This window comes from Narcine bancroftii, chromosome 8 (assembly GCF_036971445.1).
Source record: "Narcine bancroftii isolate sNarBan1 chromosome 8, sNarBan1.hap1, whole genome shotgun sequence".
In the NCBI taxonomy this organism is placed as follows: domain Eukaryota; kingdom Metazoa; phylum Chordata; class Chondrichthyes; order Torpediniformes; family Narcinidae; genus Narcine; species Narcine bancroftii.
In genome coordinates this window covers 46,007,244-46,027,766 of record NC_091476.1, presented here as the reverse complement: position 1 = coordinate 46,027,766, position 20,523 = coordinate 46,007,244, and the positions used below count along the sequence as shown (strand labels likewise).

At 42.5% G+C, this 20,523-nt stretch overlaps 1 protein-coding gene across 5 annotated transcripts in view; it reads right to left on the bottom strand.

Moving 5' to 3' along the window:
- The window catches only part of map7d3 (MAP7 domain containing 3), a 140,594-nt gene extending 124,381 nt beyond the window's left edge, over window positions 1-16,213 (bottom strand). For 2 of the 5 annotated variants that reach the window (XM_069893561.1, XM_069893564.1), the window contains exon 1: window positions 16,142-16,189. Coding sequence is in view for 1 of the 5 variants with exons in the window: in XM_069893563.1 (XP_069749664.1) it covers window positions 16,142-16,187 (46 nt within the window). In the remaining 4 variants the exon portion in view is untranslated. Of the gene's footprint in view, window positions 1-16,141 lie in introns of all 5 variants that reach the window. The other 3 variants (XM_069893563.1, XM_069893565.1, XM_069893560.1) reach the window with 3 other exon arrangements.
- Window positions 16,214-20,523: the final 4,310 nt, after the last annotated feature.

Here is a 20,523-nt window from a genome sequence, read left to right as displayed (position 1 = left end):
ACCATCACTCCTGGCAATGCATTCCAGGCATCCACTACTCTGTGTTTTTAAAAAAACTTGCACCTGATGTCTCCCATAAACCTTTTCCCCTCACATTAAACAGATGTCTTCTGGTATTTCCTACTGTCACCCTGGAAAAAAAGGTGGCGGCTGTCCATCTTATCTATGCCTCTCATAACCTTATAGACCTCTATTAAGTCATCTCTCATATTTCATCACTCCAAAGAGAAAAGCCCCAACTCTGTTAACCTTGCCCCATAAGATACATTCTCCAATCCAGGCAACATTGTGGTCAATCTCCTCTGCGCCCTCTCTAAAGCTTCCACATTCTTCCTGTAAAGAGGCGACCAAAACTGAACACAATATTCCCAGTATTCCAATCCAAGAAAGAAATCTAAACAAACGGACTGTGCAAATACAGAAAAAAATAAATATTCAAGTCCTGTCACACCCAGACCTTTCCTGATGGCAGCAACATGAAAAGAGTATGCCCTGGGTGGTGTGGATCATTGATAATTGCTGCTGGTCTCCAACAGCAGCATTCCATGTAGATTTTCTCAATGATAGCTGAAAGTTTTGCCTGTGATGTACTTGGCCACGTTCACTACCTTTTACAGGGCTTTCTGCTCAGAGGTTTTGGCGCCCCCTCAAACCAGTAATGCACACTTTCCACTACAGATCTGTAGAAGTTTGCCAAGGTTTTCGATGACATACTGAACCTCTGCAAACTACTGAGCAAGTAGAGGCGTTGATGTGCTTTTTTCAAGATGACATTAGATTGTCAGGTCCAGAAAATGTCCTCCAAGATAGTGACTCCCAGGAATTAAAATCTGCTCACCCTCTCTGATGCCCTGGTTTTCCTTTCCTAAAGTCTGCAATCAGCTTATTGGTCTTGACATTGCGTAAGAGGTTGTAGCATTCAGCCAAGTTTTCAATCTCCCTCCTGTAAGCTGACTCATTTCAATTTTTATATAGCCCACTATGCTGGTATCTTCAGCAAATTTGTAAATGGCGTGGTTGCTGTACTGAGCCACACAGACACAGGTGTAAAGTGAGTGGAGATTAAGTATGCAATCCTCCAGTGCTCCAGTATTGATGGAGATTATAAAGGATATGTTCTTGACAATCCACACTGACTGGAGTTTGGAAGGGAGGAAATCCAAGATCCATTTGCACAGTGAGGGATTGAGGTCCAAGTCATAGTTTGCTAATTAGTTTTGAGGAGATGATGGTGTTGAATGTTGAATTGTAGTCAGCAAAGAGCATCCTGATGTATGCATCTTCACTGTCCAAGTATTCCAGGATTTGCCTAGAGCTAGTGAGATGGCATCTGCCATAGACCTGTTGCTGCACTAGGCAACAGATAGCTCATTTGTTCAGAAAAATCCTATGCTCATTCATAAACAGTTGTTCCATGACAAACTGAAGATTTTTTTTAAATTAAAGCAGAGTTTCCCCTGTGTATCAACACAGTCAGAATCTTGCTCTGTGAATTAAACTCTGAACTTCTTAGCTTGAAGTAGGGTCGTAGATCTACCTTTTGTTTACTGATCATGATCTGTTAGATTAACTCAAGGTCAAACTGAAATAGCCATTTCTCCACACCCTTCACATTATGTTGCCAGGGTGTGCAAATGAAATTTGAGTAAAAGGGGAAAAGGTCAGTATGGATGTGGAGGGCTGTCGAGCCCATTTTTCTGCTGCACATAGCAATTTCAGACCTCAAACTAAGCCATACAACAAAGATGCAAAATTTCTACCTCAGCTAACTTATTTTCTCCAAGTGCATTGATCAGTGTTAATTTAGATAAAAGTTCTGTTAAAATTGGGCAGGAGGCTGAGATAGCAAACATTTATTTTACAAAGAACCCTTAAGCAAAAGTATCCTTCATGCCATTTTATAGATCAAGTTCAGAACAGTAAATTACTACTCAGAGTAAATCTTCAGGGCAACTGAGGTTTTGAGAGCACATGAAATGGGAGTTGCATTCAACCCATCCTCTATAATACTAGCCTTGAGAATTAATGCACAAGAACGGGCATGAATATATTTGAAAAAAAAAACAAGTTATTCAGTCTTCTCAGAATTACCGCAGTGTTAACACAATCTGTTGCATTATGACCAGAATACGGAAATATAATCCCCTCGAAATATACTTTCAGGACTCTGCTCAATGTTACAAAAGCCAAACATTAAATGGTTTACATGGACTGAGAAAGTTTACTACAAGAAGTCTGTTTGACCTGCACTAAGTTAGCAGTGCTGCATTTATTTTGTATGAGTTTGCTTTTCCTTATAGCAGAGAAAAATGCTGTTTGGTCCATTGAGTCTATGCTGGATCACCAGCAATTCTATTTTGCAACTTCGTTTCCAAAAGCCTATTCTCTCGCACACAATATTAACAACCCCTTGATTCTCCCACCTTCATTGCAGATAATTTGCTGTAGTCAATACAATCATCAACACTGCACCAGTCTGAGACACTTCACAAAATGGAAAGATAATTTAAAGTTATGTAAGTAAATAGGAAATCAAAATCTTGACCAAAGAGATAGATTTTAGAAAATCTTAGAATTGTATAGCATGGAAACAACCTATTTGGCCCAACATGTCTATGAAGAACAGTGGTCTCTCTTCTGTATTGATCCCATTTTCCAGTTCTTGGTCCATAGATTTTTATATCTAAACAATTAAAATGCTTACCTCAACAAGCACCCGGCTTACATTACTCTCAAGCAGTGCATTGCAGCTTCTTGCCACTCTGGGAGAAGGTGGTTCCTCTTAGATCCTCTCTAAATCTTTCCCCTTTAGCTATGTTCTACTTCTAAGGTAGATGGAAGTTTCCTGCAGTCCACCCCGTCTTTACCTTTCAATTTTGAAGGTCAATTTTTGATTGTGGAGTCTAAAGAACTCCAGATGGAGGTCTAGTGCAGCCATTCTCAATGGGGCCAGAACACATTTAAGTAAAAGCCTTGTTTTATTTTCACCTCTCGCAACAAATATTTTTAGTGATTTTTTTTAATATAAAGAATCTGTCAGAGAGAAGTATAGGAGAAACCAAAACTTGATTGCTTCACAGGGAAGAGGGACCATAAAGTTTAACCTACATTTTGGGCTTGAGCCCTTCATCAAGGTACAATAAAGTACATAATTTGCAAAGTTCCTCAAAGAACATAAGGACTCAAGCCTGAAACATTGGTTATGTATCTTTATCTTTGCTATATAAAGTACACTGTTTGACCTGCAGAGTTTCTCTAGCATTGTGTTTTTACTTCAATCACAGTGTTTGTAGACTTTCATGTTTTAATCCCATAAACTTTAAGTAGAGTCCTAGGGGGCCATAGCCAACAAAGGATTAAAAATGGCTGGTCTTGAGAATTCTAGAGTTTGGGGTTTAGCTAGCTAAAAGCATAACCACCTATGGAGCCATCAGTGTCAGGGAGGTCATCAAACCAAATATGCACTGAAAAGTTAGATAGCAGGCCTACAGTGCTTGGACAGGTCATTCTGTGTAGTAATTACGGTAGCCCCATTCAATAAAAGCAGGACAAATCTAATCTGATACTTAACCAGAATCTTGGGTTTCAACCTAAAACAGTGACCATTCCAAGTCAGTGTCTAACCTACTGAGTTCTTCCAGCAGTTTATTTGTTTCCTCTGGATTTCAACATTTGCAATTTCTTGCCTTTCCACTAATCCAAGATGCCTAATTATGACCCATTTAGTGTATTCTCAAATTTTAATGGTCTTGGGATTCATACAGCCAGGAAACAGGCATTAAACCCACCACACATCTGTGTTGATCATCAGGTATACTCAAACTATCTATACTAATCCCATCCTCCAGCATTCAGCCCATAGCATCACAGGTGCTCAAATGATGAAAGGGGTCATTTATAGATTTGTCAAGTAGTGCCTGCCAATGCCCATGGGGTTTTTCTAAAATGTGGACTGAGCTGAATTCCATATGCGAGGTAGAAGCTGCCCTAAACATCAAGGCAATATTGTTGAGAGTGACATTTAGGAGTTCTGGCAAAACTGAAGTCAATGGAAATTAAAACAATCCAATAGATTGAGGCATATTTTGTAAAAGGAAGATTGTTATGGTTGTTGGATGTCAAACTGCGCAACTATATTCAGCTTCTTCATTGATGATCTTCCTTCTGTCACAAGCTCAAACTGGAGATGTTCACTGATGACTGCACAATTTCATTCACAGATCCATAAAAAAACACAAAAGTTCATGCTTTCGCATGCAAAGATCTAGACAACATTCAAGCATGGACAGATAAGGAAGAAGCATCTCACTAAATCGCAAGAAACGACCATCTTGAACAATTAGCACTCTGTGCCATGGCTCCAATAAGCTGGGTTCAATCCTGACCTCTAGTACTATCCATGAGAAATTTGCAAGTTTTCCCCAACATTGTGGCCTTCTGCTTTCCTTCCAAACTTCAAATATGTGCTGGTATGTTAATTGGCCTATGTAAATTGTTCCTGGAGTAGATGTCATAAAGGCAAAACAGAAACACGAGAGAATACATTATAGAAAAATAAGTAGTGGTGGGTATGGGACAGGTGTGAACATTGAGAACCAGTGAAGATGGCATCCAATCGACCCACAGAACTGCATATACTCAATGAGCTGAATGGTTTCCTTCAGCCACAGTGTCAGTTATTGTAACATGGGTTTTACAAGAAGTACCCCTTCACTGATAAAGATCTCATGACTTGATCTTCGCACACATTTTAAATTTAAATACTGTCACTGTGCAGTGTACATTTTTAATGAACAGAATGTAATGCACAGGAAATCTAAATAAAAATCAACAACAGAAGATGCTGGAATTCTGAAATAAAAACAGAAGGATCTTTAACCTGAAACATGAATCACTGTTTCTTTCCAGATGCTGTCTGACCTGCAGAGTGTTTCCAGCACTGTGCTTTTATTGTTAATGTAAAACTCAGGATTATGAAAACAAATCTGAAAAAATATACAGCTTCTCTGTCACTGCTGAAGGAATGATCTAGAATTTTCTATGGATTTTACTATACCAGGTCTACCTAATAATTAGCAATATTACATTGCTTTAAATGCAGCCCAGATTTAGCAATAGCATGCAAAATTAACAGTGATTTGCATCCATTATTTTGAGCAATTATATACAATCTGAAAAATAACAGCAGCTTTCCAATTTTCAACAGGATTGGACAAATGCTCAGAAGTACATCAAATACAATTACAATAATTTTTCCTTCAAGCACCTGCTGAACTGCTCTTTTTAATTAGTTTGATCAGTGATTAGTTTCAGATTGGGTAAGCAGCTCTGAGTTGTTTATCAGGTCTGAATCTAACCAGACATTCTGTTCGGCTGCTGTCATAATGGCTGGCTGCTCATGAACTCAGTAAGAGACTCACAGATGCCCAACAATCATCCACTGTACAAGGCAGAATGATGCTTTAGAAACACAGGAACAACAGGCATCCTTTCAAGCCCAACGTACCATTCAGTTCGAATGTACAACACAAGAAAAAGCAGGAAGAGCCTATTTAGCCCTTGTGTCTGCTCCACCAATCAGTAACATCTTGATGCTGATTTCCTGCACTAACTCCATATCTTCTGATAGATTTTTTTTTATTTCTAAGGACATATCTTGAATATACTGAGCCTCCCAAGAAAAAAACATGCACTCTGGCAAATAGGTGCAAAGCTCTTTTGGGAAATGAATTCCACAGACTGACTCAAAAGATTCCTTCTCAGTCTTGCATAGTCAATTATTCAGTTTGAAACCGTGACCCTTGGTTCTAAAGTCCAGGGAACTACTCTGTTGAATCCCTTACAAATTATGTTTTCAATGTGATCTCTGCATTTCTCCAAACCTACAGACCAGGCTGCTTAATCTTTCCTTGCAGGAAACTTTTTTTTTTACAACTGTGAATGTTTATCTTTTCATATTTATCTCTTTTTCTGTCTTGACATATTATGGTAATTTAATGTGTTCTATCATAGTTGGTATATCTTACATATCTGCATGTCTGTAGCAAGCAAGAATTTCAATGTATCTGTACATTGTACTTATGTATATGATAATAAACTCTCATTACATTACACATTAAGCAGTCACAATACCAAAAACTAATTCACAGGACCTTCCTATAGATGCAGCTTGACCAGCTGAGTTTCTCCAGCATTTTTGTGTATTGCACTAATTCACAGATATATTGCTAAATGTCAAAACTACTTGGCTCTCATTCCCTACTGCATGCACATTATTGCAATACTATTTTGACTTGAAATACAGTATGCTCAATATAACAACCAAATCTTAATTACCTGACAATCTATTCCATTAGCAGATTAATTGTAGACTGTATAGGGTGGCATAGTTGGCATAGCAGTTATCGCAACACGTTTACACTTTACAGCTCCAGAGTTTGTATGTTCTCCCATGTCTGCATGGGTTTTCCCCAGGTGATCCAGATTCCTTCCATAAACATTCAAAATGTACCGGGGGAGTAGGTTAATAGGGTGTAAATTGGGTGGCACAGACTCATGGGCTGAAATGGTCTGTTACTGTGCTGTTTGGCTAAATTTAAAACTTTTAATTTAAATTCTTTGCCACAATGAAAGATGAAAGGAAATAAAGTAAACAATCCAAGATAAATAAATGTAAAAATAGAACCTGAACTAATAATTGGGTGCCCATATGGAGGAGCATTGCAGCAATTAAACCTTAAATATATTAATTATATTTGAAAAAGACTTTTATAATCCTACAATACAAAGCATAACCTGGGAGCTCCAATGATACTTCCAACAATCGATAATATCTATCGACAATCAATTAAAATCAAACAACACCGAAAGCTGCTATTTGGTCCATCACACTAATGCACTTTGAAAGAACTTTCCAATTACTATTACAATCTCTTCCTACAGCAATGTGTTAGGATCCCATTTCATTTTACTGCTGAATCTTCTTCCACTGGCCTTTCAGACAGAAAATTCCATACCATAACTTGTGGAATAATAATAATAATCTTCCCTGGCCAAATCACCTCAATCTATGTACTCCTTCTTCCTTTGATCCAGTATTAGGTTATCTCTTAACCACCTCACCTCCCAGAACAACTCCAATTTCACTTACTAAGTTCTTATTAGTGAAGCCTATCTAGGAAATCTCTGCAACAATTCTGAAGCCTCAATACCCTTCCAGAGTTATGGAGGTATGCACAAGACTGCCTCTGGGGCCAGAACAGGAAATTATGACTACTTATCATAAGTTCTGTATTAATTATGGCAAGAATTAATTTTTTTTTAAATGATGGGGCTACCGTAACGTCAGGGCTGCCACTTATGTACACCCAGGAGAGTAGGAAATGAGAATGCAGTGATGCTCTGCAGGGTCCTACCACCCAGTCTGATGCCTACAGATATGTAGGCTTTAAACAGACATGCTAAAAAGATGAGTGTATTTTTAAATCCTTCAAATACAGAGATTTGCGCACAATATGGCAATGCCTGCATTTGCAGTGTACCATGAGGGAGCAGAGAACTGGCAAAGTGTACCAACAACAGGGAGAGCACCCCCCCTCACCCCCATTGACAAGGAGAAGCACCAACGACAACCCTACAGGGAAGGTGACATTAGCGGACTAGCGAGGGCTCAGCAGTTGAAGAGCCCACAGAGGCTGCAGAGCTGTTGGTGACTTGTGGTTGAAAGACTCACATAGGCTGTGGCCTGGAGACTGGCTCATGGCAATCAGGCATAGAAACCTGAATTTGAAGGGGTCTGAGGGCAAGAAGGGATCTCGAAGGGCCTCGAGTGCTGAAGGTTCCCTGATCGTCTCGGAGGTTTGGATCTGATGCTTGGGTCGACAATGGCATGAACTGGTCTGTACAGCTACAGAAGCCCTGGAGGTGAATCCACAGCCACTCAGTGTCTCTGGAGGGACTCCCTTTTGCTTCCTTCTCTTACTGTTAGGGGTAGTGAGCAATGCTCATGGTATCTCTTTGTTTGCCTTACAGCAGACACAAGATGAAGCATATCATGCATATTACCTTTTTAATGTATTGTTACAAGAAATCTCTTGGTGCCTGCCCCATTGACCACCGCCAGTGGGCTGATATCGCCTCAAACCGTGCATCTTGGCGCCTCACAGTTTGGCGGGCAGCAACCTCCTTTGAAGAAGACCGCAGAGCCCACCTCACTGACAAAAGGCAAAGGAGGAAAAACCCAACCCCAACCAACCAATTTTCCGCTGCAACCGTGTCTGCCTGTCCCGCATCGGACTTGTCAGCCACAAACGAGCCTGCAGCTGACGTGGACATTTACCCCCTCCATAAATCTTCGTCCGCGAAGCCAAGCCAAAGAAAGACATGACATTAAAAGCCTTTGAATCCTGTGGGTTATTGATCTAACTCTTGTTGCATTCCCCACCAATGATTCTAAACATTTATAATATGTTCCCTTTAGACTTCTCAATGTCCTCCAATTAGTAAAATGCTCCTTAATCCAAGTGGTATCTGGCGGAAAGGCAGCAACATGGTTAGTGCAGCGGATATCCAACACTGTTACAGTCAGTGACAACACTATCAGTGACCCGTGTTTGAATCCACCATTGTCTGTAAGGAGTTTGTACATTTTCCCTATGGGTTTCCTCCTGGTGTTCTATTTTCCTTCCACATTACAAAGACACATGTGGCCATTTGGTTCATTGGTCACATGGGTGTATTTGGGCAACTGGTGCTTGTGAGCTAGAAGGGCCTGATACTGTGCTGTATTTCTAAATTAAAAATTAAAACCAGGATATTTTCAGTATAAATTCAGTGATATGCTTCTCTCCTGACATGGGGGAAATGGAATTATATCTGAATGGAATAAATCTGACCTTGAAATAGATTTAGCTCAGACCAAAGTATTCTTATGCCTGATTTGAATCTGAGACTTCCTGTTTGTGTATCTCAGAATCCCTTAATCGAAACGTTTACAATAAAACTCAATAAGTTGTATGGGAGGTCAAAAGTGCTGCAGAAACTCAGCAGGTCTTGCAGCATCCACAGGAGGTAAAGATATATAACCAACACTTCAGGCCTGTTGGGTTATTTCTTTACCTCCTGTGGATGGTGGTTTCTCCAGCACTTTTGTGTTTTTACTACATTCACAGTATCTGCAGACTTTCGTGTTTAATCTTGTCACCAAAACATACTCTAATTTAGTAAATACCTATCAATGTGGAGAAAATGTTTACAGCATAGAACAGGGCAGCAATGAAACAGGCCCTTTGGCCCATTTTATACTATCCCATCTTCTTGCACCGTCCATACCTACCATCCCTGCTCCTGGGTAAGTTTCTCAGATTTGACTTATTTTCCATCTGGCATGTCCTCACTCATCCTCAATGGTTCTCTGCATATTCCTCACAACTTTGCTTCCTGTGCAATTTTGAAATTTTACACTTGATTCAGTTAAAAAAAACACTGATGATCCTGAACGGCTGCAGGTCCACACCACTTTGGCACCATTACTATTACACTCAATCTCAAAATTATCTTCTAATTCAGTGGTTCTCAACCTTTTTATTTCCACTCACATACCACTTTAAGTAATCCCTATGCCACAAGTGAAAAAACACACAAATGCTGGAGAAACTTAGCAGGTCAAACAGTGCCTTTATCTCTCATCTTGATGAAGGGCTCAAGCCCAAAACATTGGTGATGTATCTTCACCTTTGCTACATAAAGGCTCTGTTTGACCTGCTGAGTTTCTCCAGCATTTGTGTGTTTTTTTACTTAACCACAATGTCAACAGAATTCTGTTTTATCCCTATACCATAAGTGCTCTGTGATTAGTAAGGGATTGCTTCAGGTGGTATGTGAGTGGGAAGGGAAAGTTGAGAATCACTGCTCAAGAACCAATTGTTACTGAAATATTTTGCTTGAGAAAAATTGTCATTGGCCCATTTCCTTTAGAGTTCTGAAACCGTGCACATAACGAGTCAATTAGGTATGATTAAAACAGTGGTTTTCAACCTTTTTCTTTCCACCCATATACCACCTTAAGCAACCCCTTACTAATTACAGAGCACCTATGGCATAGGGAATACTTAAAGTGGTATGTGAGTGGAAAGAAAAAAGTTGAGAACCACTGCTCTAATTCCTACTGTTCAGTCCATTAGCAAATCCTGCCCCTGCAGTCTATTCTTCCCCCACCCCTCCCCCAACCTGCCTGCTCCAGCTCTCACTTTCTGAAAGACCAAATACACATCCCCCAGTTTCTGCTCACTGCAACTTCAAGAAAAGTTCACAGATTTGTCAAATTCCCTTTCATAAATGCATGTTGATATACAATCTGACTATTTTCTAAATCTTATTGTAGATACTTCCTAGTGTTTTCACTACTAGTAAAATTAGGCTTTTACTTTTTTTTAAATATCTGCTGTCTTCCACAAAGAAAGAATCTTTTAATCAGAGCCCTCAACAGCATTCGCATTACCGTATTTACAATTTTCTAATGAAGCTTCACATCTCCTTACAAGCCACATGGAGCTAACTTCCCCTAATCACATGTCCAATTGTGAACCAAACCAAGCCAATATACGAGTATTAAATTACAATAACAACAATTTCTCTTTGGAATAAGGCACTATACAAATGGACAGAACAGAGTTCAGCTTGCAGAAAACTACCAATATTATCAGATCTTACACAGGCACCATGTTTCAGATGTTTACCATCTGTAACAATAGAACATGTGACAGCCTTGGATTGATAAATGTTCCAATCTCCAAACTCTTTACCAAATTCCCCTACTTTTTGGTGGGAGCAGAAGGGGTGCAGATTGCTGGGTGTTGATAAAAAAATCAAATATTTAGTTATTGACTTTTGCTGGCTAAAGGATTTGAGGAAGACAAAAATAAGGTAAAACTGACCAACTTTCATAATAAGTTCCAGGGCTAAGTGGTCCTCTGCTACTGCAGGATTTTGAATGGTACAGGGGTTGGGGGGGGGGGGCTAATTCAGGGAAAACTATAGAATCTGGGATGTTGATGGAAATGCTGGACTAATGTAAATGGTTGGCTGATGATCAGAGAGGACTAAGTGTGCAGAAGGGCCTTTTACTGCCTTGTATCTCTCCATGACTATATTTTTAAAAAGGTCATAGCACAAAAAGCCATTCAATCCATTAATTCTATTCTAAATGTTTGTAGTTTTACACCCATCCTCTTTACTAATAGCCCTGCAGAAAACTCCCCCTCTCTCTCTCTCTTTACAAAATATCTCCCTCATATCTTATATTCATCACTTTAAACCTCCCACCTGGTTAATGAACCACTAAAGGATTGTTGCATTGCTTTGTTTAATCCTAATTAAATCCATCAAGACTTGGTTTTCCTCTAGCCAATTTTCTTAACCTTTAAGAGCAACTCCAGCTTCTGCAGCTAAACATTGCAGCTGAAATCTGTCCTGGAACTATTCTATTGTGTTTTTTTGCAACCTCATGAGAATATTAATATCCTTCAACTGTGGCGACCAAAATTAAATATAGATTAATTTTAACATCACTTCTATATTCTAGGACAGAGCGGTTGGCACTGAAAAAGGATTGGAAGTGTTCTGACCATCGGTTGAGGATGGAGATCTTGTCGCTGAGGAGGACTTCGCCATCTGAACTGCGCAGAGGGCTTTGGACTTGGGGTGAGGGGCCGTACACCGCCTTTAGTGTCTCATAAAAACCCCTGAGGTCGCCAATGTCGGCGCTATGCTGGGTTCGTTTGGCGAGGCTAGTCCACCACTCATTTTGGATCTCCCGGAGTTTGCACTGAAGGTGGCTGCATGCAAGACGGAAGACTCGTTTTTTCTCTGGCCAGGAAGGCTTTGCAAGGTGAGCCTGGTGGGCAGATCGCTTCTTTGCCAGCAGCTCCTGGATTTCCTGGTTGTTTTCGTCAAACCAGTTCTTGTTTTTCCTGGAAGAGAAGCCCAGTACCTCTTCAGTGGATTGCAGTATGGCCGTTTTCAGCTGATCCCAGAGGGTTTCAGGAGATGTGTCCGTGAGGCAGTTTGCATCCTCGAGCTTTGCTTGGAGATTTGCCTGGAAGTTTCCTCTCACTACGTCTGACTGCATGTTTCCAACATTGAACCTCTTTCTGGGGGCTCCACTGTTCTTGAACTTTGACTTGAAGTGAAGGTTGAGCTTGCAGCGACAAGCCGGTGGTCAGTGTGGCATTCCGCGCTGGGCATGACCCTGGTGTGGAGTACATCTCGTTTGTCTCTTCCTCGCACCAGAACGTAGTCCAGGAGGTGCCAGTGTTTGGATCGGGGATGCATCCAGGTAGTCTTCAGGCTGTCTCTCTGCTGGAAAAGGGTGTTAGTAATGACAAGCCGCTGTTCTGCGCAGAGTTCCAACAGGAGGCGCCCATTGTCATTGCACTTGCCGACACCATGCTTGCCAAGGAATCTTGGCCAGGTTTCTGAGTCTTTACCGATGCAAGCGTTGAAGTCGCCAAGGATGACAACCTTGTCAGCTGTAGGGGTGCGTTGGTTGAGGTTGCGCAGATCAGTGTAGAACTTGTCATTTTTTGAAGGGGAAGTCGTATGGACATGATCTGGTCAGAGTGGCCTGTCGGGAGGTTTTCGAGTTTGGAGGCAATGGAGTTCTTGACCACGAAGCCAACACCAGATAGGCGTCGTTCAGCCTGAGGCTTGCCAGAACAGTAGAGTCTGCCTACATCTGCAAGCCGGCAGTCTCTTCAAATCTGAGGCGCCTGCAAGCTCACACCAAGACACAAGAGCAACTTGTCCGTGAACTACTCTTTGTAGACAATGCTGCTTTAGTTGCCCATGCAGAGCCAGCTCTCCAGCGCATGACGTCCTGTTTTGCGGAAACTGCCAAAATGTTTGGCCTGGAAGTCAGCCTGAAGAAAACTGAGGTCCTCCATCAGCCAGCTCCCCACCATGACCACCAGCCCCCCCACATCTCCATTGGGCACACTGAACTCAAAACGGTCAACCAGTTTACCTACCTCGGTTGCACCATTTCATCTGATGCAAGGATCAACAAAGAGATAGACAACAGACTCGCCAAGGCAAATAGCGCCTTTGGAAGACTACACAAAAGAGTCTGGAAAAACAACCACCTGAAGAAACACACAAAGATCAGTGTGTACAGAGCCGTTGTCATACCCACGGTCCTGTTCGGCTCCGAATCATGGGTCCTCTACCGGCATCACCTACGGCTCCTAGAACGCTTCCATCAGCGCTGTCTCCGCTTCATCCTCAACATTCAATGGAATGACTTCATCACCAACATCGAAGTACTCGAGCTGGCAGTCTGCAAGCATTGAATCCATGCTGCTGAAGACCCAACTGCGCTGGGTGGGTCAGTCTCCAGAATGGAGGACCATCGCCTTCCCAAGATCGTATTATATGGCGAGCTCTCCACTGGCCACCGAGACAGAGGTGCACCACAGAAGAGATACAAGGACTGCTTAAAGAAATCTCTTGGTGCCTGTCACATTGACCACCGCCAGTGGGCTGATATCGCCTCCAACCGTGCATCTTGGCGCCTCACAGTTCGGCAGGCAGCAACCTCCTTTGAAGAAGACCGCAGAGCCCACCTCACTGACAAAAGACAAAGGAGGAAAAACCCAACACCCAACTCCAACCAACCAATTTTCCCTTGCAACTGCTGCAACCGTGCCTGCCTGTCCCGCATCGGACTTGTCAGTCACCAACGAGCCTGCAGCAGATGTGGACATACCCCTCCATAAATCTTCGTCCGCGAAGCCAAGCCAAAGAAAGAAAATGAATGAAGCCTAAGATCCCATGATCTTCTAACTACTCTCTCAACATGGCCTACCAATTTCAAGGATTTATACACATGTACTGGGTTCAATTCCTATGCATCTTTTAGAACCATGTTATTTTCCTTATCTCTCATTCCTTCTGTAAAGTGCATCACTTCAGTTCTCTATATTAAATTTTGTCAACCACTCATCTGCCCATTCTCCCATTGTATGTACTCTTGAAATACCACAATTCTGCACTTAGATTTTGTAAAAGTGCCTTATCTTCTCAATGATATCTGTCATTCAAACAATTCACATAACTGCATAAGCAATTCCACGCCACTTCCAGAGTAAAGCATGGAATTAAAATTGAAATAAAATGGAGCAGAGCTGCTTCAAAAAGTGGGGGGGGGGTGGGGGGGGGGGTGGAAGGAGGGGAAATAGCGGTTAGCCTTTACATCACCAGCGATCGGGACTGGAGATTCGAACGCTGTCTGTAAGCAGTTTGTACATTCACCCTGTGTCTCTGTGGATTTTCCCCAGGGGTTCTGGTTTCCTCCCACCATTCAAAACATTCCGGGGGTGTAGGTTAATAGAGCGGCACAGATTCGTGGGCTGAAATGGCCTGTTACCGTACTGCACGTGTAAAGTTAAATTAAAAATTTAAAAGCCAAATCATTTACAATTGCTTCTATTTTGCAAGTTTGTCAGATGGGAATTGAAACCGGGACTAAAGGAGCACATTAAATGAGGAGAGGGTTTAATATAGGAGAAAGGGAGCTGCCAGACTGAATGAGGACATATTGAAAAAAGATGGTGAACTGGAAGGACCTCAGAAATTACAGGCAGTGGACTGAACACTGTGGGTTAGAAGGGACAAGAAATGTGGAAGCTTGTGGAATTGATTTCTTATAAAGATTTTTATTATGAATAACTAAGATTTAAAAATAATCAATTAACTTTATTGTGATGCTGCCTGGTGTAGAGAACTTGGCTTGTGAGGAAAGGTTAAGCGAGCTTAGGCTTTTCTCTTTGGAAAAACAGAGGGTGAGAGCAACTTTACAGAGGTGTGTCGAAGATTATGAAGTGCATAGATAGACAACCAGCAGCAGTCATTCCCTACAGCAGCAATGACTAATGCCAGAGGCCATCTGTTTAAGATGAGTGGAGGAAGGTTTAGGGAAGATTTTTTTTTTAATTTAGAGTGGTGGGTGCTGGAATACACTGCCAGGGATGGAGGAGGAAGCTGGTAAAATATGGGCAACTAAAAGAAAGGCACATTTTTTTGTAACTTTTTATTTATTGCACTATGAACCATATCAACAATTATTGCGCTAAGAAAGGCACATTGATGCAAGATGACCCTCCCCTATACCTTCTCAGCTTTTTTCTCTTCTGCCCTCACACACATATCCACCTAAGACATATCCATCTATCTGTAGGGTTGTTTCTTCCCTCTGCCTCTTCTTCTCTTCACTCCTCTCCAACCTTCCTGATTTTTGCTCATACCTTGATGAAGGGCTGAGGCTCAACACGTTGGTTATATATCTTTACTTCCAATGGATGCTGCTTGACCTGCTTAGTTTCTCCAGCACTTTTCTGTATTAAACTAAAATCACAACATCTGCTGACATTCTTGTTTAACCTCCTACAATTATGGAACATTGAAACCCTCACAAGGATTCGCTTCTCATGACCACTTCATGATCTTGTTAATTTATATAAATTTTACTTCTTACCTTCCAAGAAAAACTCAAAGTGTTGGAACTTCCAGACAGTAATTCACTGTTGGTAAAATAGGAGCTATCATTGAAAAAAATTTGGGGAATATGAATCTTGTAATATCTGATGGATAATACCAGATGCAAGCTCCAAAACTCCAGTCAGTGCAGTTTGAAAAGTTTAGACAACACAGCAACCCTGCCTGATTCTGGCAACTCTCAAGATGAACAAAGAATGGACGACGTTGCAGACTCAGCAACAACTCCATTCATCATCCTTAACCTTCCTGTTCCACCTCAAGCACGATTGGACACAACCGACAAGTCTTTTCGCACCCCCCCCCCCACCTCCCTCACTGCCTCCTCACACTCACACCTACCTCTGTCCAACACTCCTCGCCCACCCTCCCCACAGCCCACTCAAACCACCTCCCAACCCTCCCTCCTCCACACATCCCTCGCACCTCACCCCACCAATGCACTCCGCTGAGCTGACAACACTCGCCCTCCTCTCCGCACACTCTGACCGACCGACCGACGCCTCCCAGCATCTTCACCCATGAGAGGAGACCCCAGCCAAAAAGCAGAAGGGGGATAAATCCTTGCCGCCATCTCCCACATCCCACTCACCGTACTGGGCCCGCAACTCCTTCAAAGACGTCGCACCCTCCGCCATCTTGCTTCGCTGAGCGGGCCGCGCGTGCGCAGAAGCCACAGCGGGGAGGGACGGAGCAAAGGGGAGGGGGGGGGGAAGGGAGAGGGTGAGGGTAGGGCGAGGATAGGGCAGAGAAACGGAGAGGGAAAGAGATAGGGAAAAGGAAAGGGAGAGAAACGGGGATGAGAGAAAAGTGGAAGGGAGAGAGAAATGAGAATGAAAGAAGTGGGGAGGAGAGAGGAAGGGGAAGAAAGGGAGAGAGAAACACGGGGATGAGGGGATGGAAGGAGAGAGAAAAGGGGTTGGAAAGAGAGAGGGGAGATAAAAGGAAGGAAGGAGAGAAAGGGGAAGGGAGGAAAATGGGGATGAAAGAAGGAGAAATGAGGATGGAAAGAGGGAAGGTTGGAGAGAAGGAAGAGAAAGGGGGTGGAAGGAGAGGGAGGAAGGAAAGAGGGATGAGAAACGGGGATGGGTGTAAAATAATCTAAAAGAATGTTAAGCAAGGTTGTCAAACATGGGAAAGGGGCCTCTGCATCTATGTGTAGCCTTGCAGACAAATATTCACAATTTAGGCAATAGACTGGAGCATAGTTTTGTAAGTACAAGATTGACTGATATGTCTGAAAACAAAACCACAAGATATGGCTCACTTTGACACATATAGAATGACTAAAGTTGATTAAGTTGCATATCTAGAGACAGATGTTCATGAAAAACAGGAACAATCAGCTGCAAGAAACCTGTGCAGATAACTTATGAAACTACACGAATATTTAAGATGTACCTAAATGCTGTATGAATTGAGTGAGGCTCAGTGCAGGGAATGAGTGACACTGTCTGCTCATTCTTTGTACCCCTTACTCCTGCTGGCATTATCAAGGCTGAATAAAGAAACTGTTGTTTGCTTAATTGGTTCTGCTGCATTCTGCTGTTTGTCTTATTGCAGTGTGGGCTGACTTCCACATTGACATAGTCAGTAGGATCTCACTGGGATGATTGCTGCAGGTGAAGAAAGGGGCCACAAGGAAACCAGAACTTTGGATGGAGTTGACAGCATGCCTCTGGGTCCCTTGAGCCTGGACTCCATAGCTGACTTCCGGGAATACTGTGGTCCCTCATCCAAGGTTGATCTGGTTCCCTGCTGAGAGCTGACAAAGATCCCGAGAGTAAAGACAAGGTAAGAAAAGTAGAGTTTTGAGTTTTGTTGCATAGATTTGTAGCCTGGGTAAATTTTAATTGTAAGACTCATTTTGGATAGCAGGCTCAGGAAATGGGACAGATTGTGGACAAAAGTGATGGAGTTTTGAGTTTTGTCGCATAAACCTGTAGCCTGGGAAATTTTAATTGTAGTGCTCGATTCAGAAAATAGGCTAGGAAAATGGGACCGGTTATAGACAAAAGTGATGGGGAATGGCAGTTTAACACATGTTACATAAACTCGGAAAATAGAAGAGGTACAAGGACTGCCTAAAGCACACATGTCAAACTCTGGCCCGCGGGCCAAATTTGGCCCGCGATATAATTATATTTGGCCCACAAGATCATATCAAAAATGTATGAGAGGTGGCCCGCCCTGCAGCGAGAGCCGATGCTGTTTTTTGGTAAGGTCACCCCTACCATCCTCCCCCTTCATTGCACATCCTTCCCCATTGTAACACGAGAAATTGTAACACGAGAAGTCTGTCGATGTTATCAGCCGGCAAGCCAGTTGGAAGGCTCCCCGCACAACCAGTCATTTCTCCCACCTGTCGAGCAGTGCGGCGGATGGGCGAGCGCCTGTGATTTCCTGTCAGCGCGACGGGCATGGCAGGCTGCGCACGGCCCTCGGGCAGCGCGAGCCCCGCGCGACTGGCACCGGACAGCCCTTCCACAGCGCGAGCACACTTCTCCCGGTCGCCATGGCCTTCAGCGCATGCACCCGCGTAGACCCCAGGGACGGCTGGTTCGACCCTGCACGTGAAGAGAGAGATGGTGGCTGTCCGCAAAGGCTGATCGGCAGCGCACTGGGCCTGAGTGGGTGGGTAAGCAGGGGTGGGCAGAGGGTGAAGGTGAGGAGTAATGGGCAGGGGAAGTTATGGTGGTGCGAGGGGCAGTTAGAGGGAGGGATGAGTAGAAGGAGGGCTGGATAGGGAAGAGGTAAAAGGGGAGGGGCAGGGCGAGAAGGGGAGGGGTGATTAGAGGGTGAGAGACAGGTAGAGGGAGGAACAGGTTGAGGGGAGAGGCAGTAGAGGGGCGTGTATAGGATGGGGTGGGAAGAGGCAGAGCGAGTGGAGTGAGGGGTGAGTAGAGGTTGGGTAAAGGACTAGTCAGGTAGAGGGATGGTAGGTCGAGGGTGAATAGAGGCCTAGAGCCTGAGGAGTGAGCAAGAAATGCTGAGTCCTGATGCAGGCCAAAATAAACTACATCTCCACAGGGACCAAATATGTTTCCCTCAGGTCAAGCAAAGGGTGAACTTGAGCTACCTACTCCTGACCTGTAACATTATCCTCCTAAAGTTGTATCCTAAAGTTTAACATTACATATGTTGAAAGAAGAGAAAACATGCAGATGTTGTTGAAAAATTTCAATAAATATTTAGTTCGGCCCTCGACTTAGTCCAAGTTTTTAATTTTGGCCCTCCGTGAATTTGAGTTTAACACCCCTGGCCTAAAGAAATCTCTTGGTGCCTGTCACATTGACCACCGCCAGTGGGCTGATATCGCCTCAAACCGTGCATCTTGGCGCCTCACAGTTCGGTGGGCAACAAACTCCTTTGAAGAAGACCGCAGTGCCCACCTCACTGTCAAAAGACAAAGGAGGAAAAACCCAACACCCAACCCCAACCAACCAATTTTCCCTTGCAACCGCTGCAACCGTGTCTGCCTGTCAGCCACAAACGAACCTGCGGCTGACGTGGACATTACCCCTCCATAAATCTTCGTCCGCGAAGCCAAGCCAAAGAAGGTTGAGTATTTGTGAAAAAAATGAGAAGTTTCATGTTAATTATTTGGAGCAGAACAATGTTGATATCATTTGTTGGAATCATGGAAATGCAGCATGACAACTTAGCAAATTTAGAGTTGGTACTCTTTCATTACAAGCTTAACTGCATGCTGTAGTTTTGTTATGTAAGGGTTTTACAGGGAAATGCCTTGGATGAAAAATATTTCTCCATTTGGTTGTTTAGACCTAGACTTCCCCAAATGAGGACATTAGGAATGGGTTTGGTTTGAGATATTCAGAGTATTACAGAGTTCTGTTTTTCAAAATTTTAAATATATATATATTTTATAGTTACTGTTGGGGGTGGGGGGGGGGGGGTGGTTGGACCAGGGAAAGACATAGGTTCTCTCCAGAATACTGTTACCTGTCTGTTACATAAAACAGCTTGTTTATTGTTCCATTGAAATACTGAAACAATTAATGTTTACTAAGAAGGACATCTGTTTAAACAGGAGGGACTATTTGCTTGTTGACTCATGCTTTTGGGAAACTAAGAACCATGTGATTAGACACTTGAAATAACAGCATTTCAGTATTCAACTTGAGTCATCTAAAAAGACAATTCAAGTGACTTCAGAGGAAGATGGTCACTTTGACTGCTTCTCTTTGTCAGGAGAGAGTGGTAATGCTATGGCCATTGTAATAGCACTTCTGATTGACCCATATCTGGGTAAAGAATATAAGACAATTCATGCACTTGGATAATGACCATTATGATGGTTGCTTCATCTGACCCTTGCCTGGGTCTTTGAAAGTATTGCAGAAGTCACAAGCTTAATAACTCCTATGCAAGAAAGGGGGAGGTTATGACAAATCATTCGTATGAAGGAACATTTCTCTAAAAGCAACTTGACAAGAATTAATGAGTTTTGAGAAGTCTGATGACTTGATGCCTCATCTACTCCATAATTATTTATGAACATCAGTTTAAAGATTCTGAGTTTAAACACAAGATTTCTAAGACTGAACTTTGAATTTGACATTTCAGAATTGTGTCTAAGCTGTAATCTACACACACACACACACACACACACACACACACACACACACACACACACACACACATATATATACACATTTTTGCATAGTTGGGGTTAAGTTTAGAATTGAGTAAGATATATTAATAGTTATTAATAAAAAATATTGTTTTAAGATACTATTTTCTTCATGAATTTCTATTGCTGCTGGTCTATAACGTAAGAAATTGGGGTTTGTCCAGGATATAACCAAAATTGGAGCTTATTAATTGATTGATTTTCGATTTGTTTGGTTAAATTCCTCTGAGAAGTTTTTGGCATTGCCGACCTCTACAGAGAGTGAAAAGGAGTGAGTCAGTAACTATTGTGCAAAAGTTGGAACTTGCAGGAGTAAAGCA